Source organism: Myotis brandtii, unplaced genomic scaffold (genome assembly GCF_000412655.1).
Source record: "Myotis brandtii unplaced genomic scaffold, ASM41265v1 scaffold754, whole genome shotgun sequence".
NCBI lineage: Eukaryota > Metazoa > Chordata > Mammalia > Chiroptera > Vespertilionidae > Myotis > Myotis brandtii.
Window position 1 is genome coordinate 654,536 of NW_005371012.1, and position 11,791 is coordinate 666,326.

The following is an 11,791-nucleotide window of genomic DNA, read 5'->3' on the forward strand; positions in this document are numbered from 1 at the left end:
TCCTAACAGGCCGCGCCTCCGGGGTCCTAACCGGCCGCACCGCCTTCCGCTGCACGTGCCTGCGGAGAGATGCCCAAGTCCAAGCGCGACAAGAAAGGTGGGCAAAGCGACATGGGGGACTCAGGGGAGCCCTGCTGGCTGGGTGCCGGCTGCGATGGGGGCTGGAGGACCTTTGGGGGCGCGGAGTGGGACACCCAGACCTTCTCAGGGAGCTTCGCTGCTAGTGGCGCGGGAGCACTTGGGGATGGGGAGCCTCCCACGGCGCTGGAGCCTGGCTGGGGCAGGGGAGCGGAGACCGTGTTGCCGGCTCGAGCGTCCTCCCGAGGCCTGCTGGGCCGGGAAACGGCTTCCGAGCGCCCAGCTGCGCCCGGTCTCTCCCTGGTCCACCTTTCCACCGCAGCCCATCTCCCTTCGTTGTCCGCGCTGTCGCCACCCTGGCCGCCTCTCCCTTCCTTCAGCACGGACGTGCTCTCGCATCTGGTTCTGTACTGGCAGCTCCTGTGGCCCGGCCTGCTTATGACCCAGTCTTCCTACGGCTGACGTTCTCACTTGTCAGTTCATATGGCACCTCCTAAGCGAGCATCCCGACCATGGGGGCCTCTCTCCCCCCGGCTGTTTGGCACATTCACTCAACAGATATTTAGGGGCCTGGCACGCTCTAGGCAAAGGAGGATACAGCAAGGAAGGCCTAGAGCCCTCATTGAGCTTAGCATTGTAGTCATGGGAAGTATGTCTCTCTCCACTATACCAAAAACTGAATAACTAATGTCAGATAGTGATGAGTCCCGTGGAGTAAAAGTGAGAGAAACAGGTGCTGTAATTTTGTGTACTGTGACCAGAGAAGGTCTCTGATGAGGTGGCAAATGAGCAGAAACCTGAAGAAAGGAAGTGAACTACCCACGGAGTTACCTGGATAATGGCTTTCCAAGGAGAGGAAACAACAGTCAAACACTGACTGACAGGAGGGCGTGTTCGACATGTCCTGGGACAAGAGGCCAGTGTGGCGGGAGCAGAGGGAGCAGAGGGGGTAGGAGGATTGGGCAGAGTGAGCGGGCTTTTTAGACCTTTGCAAGGAATTGCCTTTCAGATCCGGATGAAATGTGCCCGAACAGAGGAATGACGTTTAACTTTACTTTTAAAAGATTGCCCTAGTTGCCTTGTTGAGAATGGACTGGGTAGATGGAGGCAAGGATGGAAGCCGAAAGACCAGCAGTAATCCAAGACAGAATGAGGTTGGCTTGGTCCACAGCTATAGCAGTGGAAGTGATAGAAAATGGATCATTGCGCTGTGTTGGCCCTCCTGTGCTGCACTTGCCCTGACCGGTGGGGTTGCCTTTCTGTGTGTATGCCTTGTGAAGAGGGACTAAGTCCCAGGCAGGATCAATAAGAGGCACCCTGGGCTTTGCATCTGATGCTCTTCTAAGTGTTTGTGGATTCTGGGAGGGGAGCCATGATGAGATCTGGCAAATGCCAAACCCTTCCTGGTAAGGGACCATTTGGGGCCCAGCTGTTGCTACAGTAGGGGTGCTTACTTCTCCCCCAAGTGGTATTGCTACATCCATGGGTCCAGACTGCAAAAGATGTAGCAGAGGAGGTCAGTGATGAGCCCCCAGACTTAATTCATTCCACAGCAGAGGCCAGCCATAGATGGTCTCTATGCACCATGGCCAAGAGCTGAAAGGGACCTGCCTCAGCCAGCAGGCTGGGTCTGCCACTGAAAGCACTCCGTGAGCAGGAAGGAGACCCACCCCACACCGCAGTACGGAATTCTAGGCTAAACTAAGAGGAGTGTAGGAATATCTAGTTTGTCTGCATAACAGGAAGTATATCAGCGGATCTCCCAGGTCCGGAACAACAGAAAGCACTCTGAGGACCCTGGGAATAGCCTGGCTGCCTCTCCCCAGACTGGTTTGGTCCAGACGATACTGGAGGTGAGAAAAATGAGTGTCCAGGACACCCAGCTTGTCTCTCATGTCTCCTTTTTCTTTTTTGTATTAGTTTCCTTAACCAAAACTGCTAAGCCAGCAGTAATCCAAGACAGGATGAGGTTGGCTTGGTCCATAGAAAATGGATCGTTGCGCTGTGTTGGCCCTCCTGTGCTGCACTTGCCCTGACCGGTGGGGTTGCCTTTCTGTGTGTATGCCTTGTGAAGAGGGACTAAGTCCCAGGCAGGATCAATAAGAGGCACCCTGGGCTTTGCATCTGATGCTCTTCTAAGTGTTTGTGGGTTCTGGGAGGGGAGCCATGATGAGATCTGGCAAATGCCAAACCCTTCCTGGTAAGGGACCATTTGGGGCCCAGCTGTTGCTACAGTAGGGGTGCTTACTTCTCCCCAAAGTGGTATTGCTACATCCATGGATCCAAACTGCAAAAGGTGTAGCAGAGGAGGTCAGTGATGAGCCCCCAGACTTAATTCATTCCACAGCAGAGGCCAGCCATAGATGGTCTCTGTGCACCATGGCCAAGAGCTGAAAGGGACCTGCCTCAGCCAGCAGGCTGGGTCTGCCACTGAAAGCACTCCGTGAGCAGGAAGGAGACCCACCCCACACCGCAGTACGGAATTCTAGGCTAAACTAAGAGGAGTGTAGGAATATCTAGTTTGTCTGCATAACAGGAAGTATATCAGCGGATCTCCCAGGTCCGGAACAACAGAAAGCACTCTGAGGACCCTGGGAATAGCCTGGCTGCCTCTCCCCAGACTGGTTTGGTCCAGACGATACTGGAAGTGAGAGGAGCAGGAAGAAGACCCACCCCACACCACATACAGAATTCTAGGTTAAACTAAGAGAAGTGAAGGAGTATCTAGTTTGTCTGCGTAACAGGAAATATATCAGTGGATCTCCCAGGTCCGGAACAACAGAAAGCACTCTGAGGACCCTGGGAATAGCCTGGCTGCCTCTCCCCAGACTGGTTTGGTCCAGACGATACTGGAAGTGAGAAAAAAATGAGTGTCCAGGACACCCAGCTTGTCTCTCATGTCTCCTTTTTCTTTTTTGTATTAGTTTCCTTAACCAAAACTGCTAAGAAAGGCTTGGAACTGAAACAGAACCTGATAGAAGAGGTAAGAACTTGTTCTTTTTATTTTTCCAGACCTTGTATTTGGTTTAGAAATGTGGGTATAGGACTGTATGTTGGGGAAACATGCTGTTTAAAAGGAGGAAGGGAAAGGCTGGTCCAGCCCTTTTGCTCCAGTGGCAGCACCAATAAAAATTCTCAGAGTAATGATTTCCAGCTTTGACTGAGCTCTTACTCTCCCCTGCACGGGGCTGTGTTCCATCTGTATCATTCCACTTCATCCTTCATAGGAGTTGACAGTGTCACTGTTTTGCGGTTGTGTAACTGAAGCTCACAGAGATGTGTTAGCCTGCCTGATGTCAAAAAACTGGGAGTTGTCAGGCATGGGTAAATGCACCAACTCACTGTTTGCACTATTCCGGGGGCTGCAGGCTGGGTAAGAAGGGTGTCTACTTAGCTGTGGCCAGCAATGTGGACAGAGCAGGGTGGTGAGGGAAGTGGCCACAGATAAGTCAGAACCTGGAAAGACCGTGGGATCTTGGCCCATGGCTCAGCTTCCCCGACACTTTGAGGTCACGCCTGCTCTGCTCAGGGATCCTGGCTCCGAGGCCTCCGGTTCTGAACTCCAGGTCGTAAGGGACCTGGAGCATATTCTCCCCATCGGAGGCCGGAGTGTTGCCCAACCCGTGGTGCCCCTTGAACTTCAGAGCCCCATGAATTATTCCACAGCTTCGGAAATGTGTGGACACGTACAAGTACCTGTTCATCTTCTCCGTGGCCAACATGAGGAACAGCAAGTTGAAGGACATCCGGAACGCCTGGAAGCACAGCCGGTGAGCAGGCAGCGGGCAGCCCTTTGGAGTGTGGAAAGGGCCACGCTGCTCAGTCAAAGCCCAGAGGCAGTTATTGGCTCTTGGTTACCCGAGTGACACAGATGGCATCTGAAGGACAAAGTGCCATGCCGCCACTGGAGGGCACTTTTTAACTGTGATAGCTGGTTTTGCACTGAACTTCTTGGGGGCTGGACTTGGTCATTGCTCAGGGAATGTTTGAGCATTGACCCCTCCAGGAAAAGGGGCTCCTTTACCCCTGGGGTCTAGTCTTTTTAGGAACACCCTGTCAGTTTTAGGTCAGGACGTGCTCTGGGATGCCACAGGAGCCGACAGCAGGCTGTACAAGCCATGTGGCTGGTACCTGTCCTTGGGCTGGAATGATGACAGTGCGGTTGATGATTCTGGTCTTCTGTTGCTGCACCAGCACTGGTTCAGACCATTAACGGGCCTCTTCCATACATTCAGACGGGGAGGGCAGATATCCACATAAATAATATTCAGAGTAGGCTGGTAGGCATATTGTGAATGTCGGGCTGATAGGCAGGAAACAGTGGACTGGAGACAGTGGCAGGGCTCCATGGAAGAAGTGGGAGTCTGACCATACCTCCAGCTACAAAGCAGGAGTAGAGCTGGTTTGCACTTAACTGAGGGGAGGGCTGGGCAGGCCACCTCCTTCACGGACCCCTCCTCTCTCTGTAGGATGTTCTTTGGCAAAAACAAAGTGATGATGGTGGCCTTAGGTCGAAGCCCAGCTGATGAGTACAAAGACAACCTACATCAGGTGAGTCTCTGGCCCTCACCCGGAGGGGCCAAAGCTGCCTTCTCTCCTGCTGCTCTCACGTGACATGCATCCCAGCCGGCCAGCTCGGGAAAGCAAGCTCCGGCTTTCTCGATCCAGCTGTGACCATCAAAAGCCCGGAGGGGCCAAAGCTGCCTTCTCTCCTGATGCTCTCACATGAAATGCATCCCAGCCGGCCGGCTCGGGAAAGCAAGGTCTGGCTTTAAGCTCCGGCTTTCTCGATCCAGCTGTGACCATCAAAAATGCCTCCAGATATTGCCAAATGTGGGGAGCAGGGGTGAAAATTGTCCCATCTAAAACCACTGCTCTAATGTGACCCGACCTACCCCCTTTTGTTCTTTAGGTCAGCAAGAAGTTGAGGGGTGAAGTTGGTCTCCTTTTCACCAATCGCACTAAGGAGGAAGTGAATGAGTGAGTGTTTTTGAAGCGTGGTGGGGACGAGAAAGGTTGGTGAGGACTCTGGGGAAGGAATAATCCAGGGACTTTGTACAGGGGAGACATCAGCTGGTTCCTGAAACCCATTACCAAGTCTTTATTCCTAGCACTGACTTCAGGTGGGCTGGTGGGCCAGTCAGGAACCTCCCCTCCAACCCTTTTCATTCCCCTAAGGTGGTTCACGAAATTTGCGGAAATGGACTATGCCCGAGCTGGAAACAAAGCAACGTTCACCGTGAACCTGGACCCGGGGCCCCTGGAGCAGTTCCCGCACTCCATGGAGCCACAGCTGAGGCAGCTCGGCCTGCCCACCGCCCTCAAGAAGGGTACGGGGAGGCCCCTGGAGCTGAAGGATCACAGCTGAGTGGCCAAGAGCACAGGCTCCCAAACCGGACAGGCCCCCGCTCCTCCCCTTCCTGGCTGAGCAGGTTATTTCTACCAGCTTCCATTTTCTCATAAGAAAGTGGGCTGAGTGTCTGCCTCAGGGTTGAGGTGGATGTGGACAGGAACTTATGGCCAGTACACAGCACTCAGGAGACAATGGGGGAGGCAGTCACTTCTCCCTAAAGGCTGCTGAACACCGATTAATCCGTGCCCCTGTGTGTGCGCATTCGTGGGGGGACAGGTGACCACGCAGATTCCTCCCAACTCTGGGCAGCGGACAGAAAGCTCTGCCAGAAGTAACCGCTTGCCCCCCTCCTCTGCAGGTGTAGTGACCCTGCTGTCCGACTACGAGGTGTGCAAGGAGGGCGACGTGCTGACCCCAGAGCAGGCCCGCGTCCTGGTGAGTCCGGCCTGGCCCGCCCAGCAGTCTGTAGACCATGGCGGGAGGGACCAGACACTCCTGATCACACCCGCTCCTCCTGACTCGGTTCCTTTGTCTCCTGCAGAAGCTTTTCGGGTATGAGATGGCTGAATTCAAGGTGACCATCAAATACATGTGGGATGCACAGTCCGGAAGGTTCCAACAGATGGGAGATGACTTGCCAGAGAGCGCGTCCGAGTCGGCAGAAGAATCAGAGGAAGATGACGACTGCTGACGGGCACGTGGGACTGAGGGCCTCCCGGCCGTGCCAGGTGTCATCTTGACCACACTGGACTGGCGCCGCCCCTCTTGGAGCAGCTGTTTGTTTTGCTGTGATGAAGACGAGAGGCGATAGGGACAGACTGTTTCCCTACAAAGAGTTACTGTCTGCAGGGTTTCTCCCTGTAGATGGCAAAGGAACTTTTCTCAGAAAAACAGGCCTTTGGGTTTGGACTTTTGTTCGGATTCCTAGGGTTCCTTTTGTTCACCACCTGAGTCAGCTTCCAGCACTAGTTCCTGCGAGACTTCTGGGCACAGGAGAGCAGCCTCGGGGCTTCTCTTCCCTGGCCCTCAGTGCCCTTGCCTGAAACAGGTTCGCTGAGAAAATTGGGCACCTTGGCCCTGACTGGCATGGCTCAGTTAGTTGAGCATCGTCCCATGCACCGAGAGGTTGCTGGTTCCATTCCGTCAGGGCACATGCCCAGGTCGTGGGCTCAACCCCCAGTAGGGGGCAGGCAAGAGGCAGCTGATTGATGTTTCTCTCTATGCCCCTTCCTCTAAAATCAATAAAAACATTTTATAAAAAGAAAAGCAGGCACCTTGGCTGCTCTTCCTACCCCTACACACTCTCCCAAACCAGAGCTGACAGGCTTCTGGAGGACCAGATGACAGAGGCTTTGGCTAGGACCAGAGGAAAGCCCCTGGGGAAATCGAGTGTTAATGTTCCACAGCTTCCTGCGAGGTCTTGGTGGTGACTCTAATGATAGGGTTTTGCCCAAATTGTTCTATTTGTAAATGACTCCGTGAGGCCATTTCTGAATGAGAGAAAACCTACTTCAGGTTCAGTGGCCATTTATCGTGTGTGGAAGGGCCACCTCCAGTCCCTCCTGAGAGAGAGGTCAGGCTACAGTCAGCGCAGGAGGCTGGGGAGCCCTTCCCACTGCCGCTGCCCTTCAATGGAGAGCCCCTACTCCTGCACCCTTCTCCCCAGCCCTGGGGAAGACAGGAAGGGCCGCTGGCAGCACAAGAAACAAGCTCACAGGTTTGTTTAGGCCTGGGCTACCCGTCAAGTGCCTGCTTTATTCTGACAGGAAACGCTGGAGCAACTCACGGCCCAGCCTTTACACTTTGTGAAGGCAACTGGGCGGATTCCAAGAAAATAGGAGACATTTGTGAACAGATGAGAAAAGAACAGGCTACATAAGGCAGCTTAAGGCCAGGGTGAGAGAACGGAAGGTGACAGGCGTAGTGGACCCTCCGCCGCCTCCAGCCAGGACGAGGCCTAACGGAAGTAGTTGGGACATTCATGGGCAACCAGGTGCCAGGCTTGATCAAAGGCCTGCACAACAGCTGGCTCCAGGGGCCCTTGCTTGGTGGCTGCCAGGTTCTGTTCCAGCTGCTCCAGGCTGGACATGCCCAGGATGACCGCATCCCTGTGCGCACCCTGGAAGGGGAGATGGACAGACATCAACACACCGGTACACAGTGCTGCAGTCATGCACACCCACCAGCCCTGCCCCTGCTGGATTTGGGTCTGATGTCTGTTTTTACCTTCTGTTACTCCAGAAAAAACTTACCTTGCCTTCTAACAGCTCGGAAGCCTTGCCTTCAGCCTCATCAGCAGACAGACCTAAGTTCAGAGCCTCTGCACTTGGCAGCTGGGTAAACCTGGGTTACTTACTTGACCTCTCTGGACTTCAGGCTTCCTGAACTTCGCAGGGTGATTGTGGGAATTAAAAGTTTGTGAAGTACTTTGCTTCAGGCCTGGCACTTAACAGGTGCTCAGTAAAGAGAGCCAGGCAATGCCCCAGCTGGGGGAGGGGAAACAGCAGGGAGAGGACAACCCCACCAGGGACAGAGCTGGACGCTGCAGAGCCGGCAGCCAAGCATGGAATAAATGCTAATGGTTAAGAAAGGTAGGTCTCAGATGTTCATGCCCAGTCATGTGTAGCCGTGGGAACCTGGTCAAGTAACATAGCCTCTGAGCCGGTTTCCTCAATAAAATTGGGATTATGTTGCTCTGGCTGAGTGGCTCACTTGGTTGGAGCATCATCCAGTACACCAAAAGGCTGCAGGTTCGATTCCTGGCCGGGGCACAAACCTAGGTTGCAGGTTTGATCCCCAGTTGCAGCACATACCGGAGGCAACCAATCAATGTTTCTCGCATCAATGTTTTTCTCTCTCTCTCCACCCCACCCATCTCCCTGCCTCTCTTAAAAGAAAAAAATAAAATCAGTCCTCAAGTGAGGATTAAAAAATAAAAATAAAATTAGGGTTATACCTAATAAGGCCAACAGTATTTGTGACAGGGCACTAAAGGAACTTAAGAACAAGATTACCACCCAAAAGAACTGGGCCATGGAGAAATTTCAGAGGAAGCAAAGGAGTAATCTCAAGTCACCAAATAATTGTGTCGCCCTCTCCCTTCCACCCTCCTCCACCCCTCCAACAAAGGAAAAAACAGAAGCAGAGCCTCCTGGGATGGCTGGGTTACCTGGAGCTGTGAGTGGTGGTACATCCATTGCAAGGCAGCTGAAGTCATGCTGGGGGCACTGCTGCCATATGCAGCCTGCAGAGCCTTCTCCACCAGGGCAATGGCCTTGAAGTGGTGCTCCTTCCAGAAGCTGGGCAGGTGAGGGGGGTGGCACAGAGGTCAGTAGCATGGGGTCAGTCACACTGGGGGCCACAGGCAAAGAGCCAACCAGGGCAGCTGTGTTCACCCCAACCCTACAGCATGGGGTCTGGGGGAGGGGGGGTGTTGGTGGAGGGCAGTGTCCTTTTTAGCAGTGGGTCTCCTGCCTTATTAGACAGCAGAACCTCTCAGGATGTGGCTCCCTCACCAGAGACCTCCACGACATCTTTATTCCTAAGAACACAAAGCCTGCCCTCACTTTCCCAGTGGAGCAAAGGTGGCTGGTGCAAAGGGCAGGCCCCAGGCCTCCTGAGCCTCAATCCAGGGCTCTTTCCTTCCCTCTGAGGAGGTGATAAGCATTTCCCAGGAACAGCTGTGGCCTGGACGACCACCTGGCATTAGGGCCAGGGATCCTCATTTCCTCGCAGAGGTCCCAAGAAAACAAGAAGAAGCCCCACAGAGGGTTTGGTAATTCCTGCAGGAATCCAGACACATAGGTCCAGGCTGCAAGGGAAGGCCTGGAGCCCACAGGAAAGCAGCCTAGAACTTCTCCACTCAGATATCAGGACAACAGCCCCCACCCCCAAACCCCTAACACTGACTTCTCCAGCTCACCGATCCCTGTAGATCTCAGACCAGCTATTTCCAAAGAAGCGGCCCACAGGCTGTTTCCCGTCCTTGTCCTCATACTTGTACTTGCCGGTCAGCAGGCCCCCTGTGGGAAGGCTGCAGTCAGATCCCCTGACCTGCCTTGTTCCCAGAGGCTCTTCTGGACTGGACTGGGGAAGGGGCACCAGGAAGGATGGAAGACACAGCCCAGCCTCTTGTCAAACACCTCCCTGCCCCCCAGGACCAGGAATGCCCACCCACCCCAGGAGGAGCCTTGTCCCCACAACAGCCCGTACCTGCCAAAGGGTTGTAGGCGTAGAATCTCAGTCCAAAGTGCCTGAGGCAGGGGAAGAGCTCCGTTTCCACCTGCCGGGTGGTGGCGTTGTACATGCCCTGCAGGGAGAAGGGTCGGCTGGAGAGGGTGCACATGTCAAGGGAAAGGACCCCAGCAACCTTCTTTCAAAACCCTCAGTCAAAAGCTGTCCAGGACTTCAGCAATGATTTCCCAGATCACGAGTGGTGGTAGGGGATGGGGAGACAGTGTTGGGCCCCAGGAAGGGAAACTAGACTAGAACTATCATTCCACAAACATCTGTGGGCGCCAACTGTGGGAGGGACACTGGGCTTCCAAACACGAGTAAGTCCAGCAAGTCTCTGTCCCCAAGAGATGTTAGAGGCGAGTTAAAGACACAGAGAGGAGACAGATGATCACAACAAAGGCGGATTCTATGATTATGGCAGGTGCTCACTGAACGTATGCTGATTAGGTCTGGAGATGAGAGGCCCCGCGGGAGCATCAGGAAAGAGCACTTCTACCAGGGCGAAGGGGGAGGAGTGTTCCGGGCTGACGTGCAGAGCAAGGAGGCAGGAAGGATGGGACCAAAGTATTCACGTAGGCAGAAAGGGGAGCCAGGGCCAGAGCAAGCAGGTCCCGGCTGGCCAGGCTGAGGAGCTTGCACGTCATCCTGAGGGCACCTGGGGCTCATATGCAGGCTGTGAGCAGGGGAATGGATGCTATGGAGAGGGCATGGAGTCAGTCAGAGGGGCCAAGAGAAGTCGGGATCAGCAGGAGCTCTGGAGACCGAGGCCCCTGCAGACCTGCCCCGCACCTGGTACACAGTGGGAAGGATCCAGCCGTTGCTCTTGCAGAGGGTACAGATCTCGGCCACCTCCCAGGCTGCATAGTTGGAGAGGCCAAGCTCCACAAACTTGCCCTGCAGGGGAGAGGTGGTGGTCAGAACCCAACACATTCCAGGAGACCAGGAAGAGAAGACCACAGTGAAGACCCTAGGAGTGACCCTTTAGGGCAGCCCTGGAGCCTCCACTCTCCTGGGTAATGACAGGCCAAAGAGGGAGCAGCAGACCTCCTCCCAGAGCTTGGGGTGCCACCCTCACCTCCTGGTGAAGCTGGTGGCAGGCACGTAGCGTTTCTTCCACTGGAGTGCCATGGTCAGGCGCATGCAGGTAGAAGAGGTCCACCTGGGAGCATTGCAATCGCTTCAGTGATGTCTCCAGCTGGGACCGGAGACTGTCAGGCTTCAGGGACTTCCCATCCCAGGGATTGGCCTTAGTGGCAATTTGCACTTTGGGGGAGAATGTAATAGTTGAGAGACTTATTATAACCACTTACTAGCCATGTGACCCTGGCTAAATTATTTAAGTTCCCTGAGCCTCGACTCTATAATCTGTAAAATAGGCATGATAATGGTGCTGTCTTCATTGGGAGATCATGAGGATGAACTACATGATCTTACATGTAAGTTCTCAATGTTCACTGCTGTTATAACTACTAGAGGCCCAGTGCACGAATTCGTGCACAGGTGGGGTCCCTTGGCCTGGTGGGCGATCAGGGCCAATCAGGGCCATTTAGCCAGTCCTGACTGGGGCCAGGAGGGACCATGGGAGGTTGGCCCACTGCAGGAGGTTGGCTGTGGGAGCACACTGACCACCAGGGGGCAGCTCCTGCATTGAGCTTCTGCCCCCTGGTGGTCAGTGCGGTCCTTCGGTCACTTAGGCTTTTGTATATATAGATTATCCTATCTAATAAAAGAGAAACATGGTAATTAGCCGTACGGCCGCTACCCTTCCCATTGGCTAATCAGTGAGATATGCAAATTAACTGCCAGCCAAGATGGCGGCCGGCAGCCAGGCAGCTTGAAGCAAACAGGGAGGCTTCCTTGCTTCCGTGACGGAGGAATCCAAACTTCCCCGCCTGCGCTGCGGCCTCTGAGCTTGAAGTTTGAAACATTGTAAGAAATATAGAAGCTAAACAAAACCCCAGAAACCGGCTTTAGTTAGCCAGGCTTCAGCCAGCAAGACCGCAACATTGTTTCGAATACAGAAGGTAAACAAAGGCCAGAAACCTGCTTTCAGCAGCCGAGCCTCAGAGAGAAAGCCGGCTCTCAGCTCCAGTGACAGGCATAGAAGGTAAATAAATGCCAGAA

General features: G+C 54.1%; 2 protein-coding genes across 2 annotated transcripts; one reads left to right on the forward strand and one right to left on the reverse strand.

The window, feature by feature from the left end:
* Positions 1–6: 6 nt before the first annotated feature.
* MRTO4 (MRT4 homolog, ribosome maturation factor) lies at positions 7–6,576 on the forward strand. The gene is made up of 8 exons (XM_005883028.2): positions 7–97; positions 3,003–3,061; positions 3,745–3,848; positions 4,548–4,629; positions 4,991–5,058; positions 5,257–5,408; positions 5,790–5,866; positions 5,973–6,576. Exons 1-8 carry the CDS (start codon positions 70–72, stop codon positions 6,120–6,122), a joined length of 720 nt encoding a protein of 239 aa, XP_005883090.1. The 5' UTR covers positions 7–69; the 3' UTR covers positions 6,123–6,576.
* An 812-nt stretch (positions 6,577–7,388) lies between these two features.
* Positions 7,389–10,984, reverse strand: AKR7A2 (aldo-keto reductase family 7, member A2). Its single transcript, XM_014530643.1, has 7 exons — positions 10,978–10,984; positions 10,743–10,930; positions 10,457–10,561; positions 9,644–9,740; positions 9,354–9,453; positions 8,601–8,730; positions 7,389–7,550 (listed from the first exon to the last, which is right to left on the reverse strand). Exons 1-7 carry the CDS (start codon positions 10,982–10,984, stop codon positions 7,389–7,391), a joined length of 789 nt encoding a protein of 262 aa, XP_014386129.1.
* Between the last annotated feature and the right edge of the window lie 807 nt (positions 10,985–11,791).

Coding starts and splice junctions, on each gene's coding strand:
- AKR7A2 (XM_014530643.1), bottom strand. Junction 10,562..10,742: donor GCCACCAGCTTCACCAGGAG/GTGAGGGTGGCA, acceptor TCTCCCCTGCAG/GGCAAGTTTGTGGAGCTTGG. Junction 9,454..9,643: donor CGCCTACAACCCTTTGGCAG/GTACGGGCTGTT, acceptor GCCTTCCCACAG/GGGGCCTGCTGACCGGCAAG.
- MRTO4 (XM_005883028.2), top strand. CDS start 70: ATGCCCAAGTCCAAGCGCGACAAGAAAG. Junction 4,630..4,990: donor ACAAAGACAACCTACATCAG/GTGAGTCTCTGG, acceptor TTTGTTCTTTAG/GTCAGCAAGAAGTTGAGGGG. Junction 5,867..5,972: donor CAGAGCAGGCCCGCGTCCTG/GTGAGTCCGGCC, acceptor TGTCTCCTGCAG/AAGCTTTTCGGGTATGAGAT.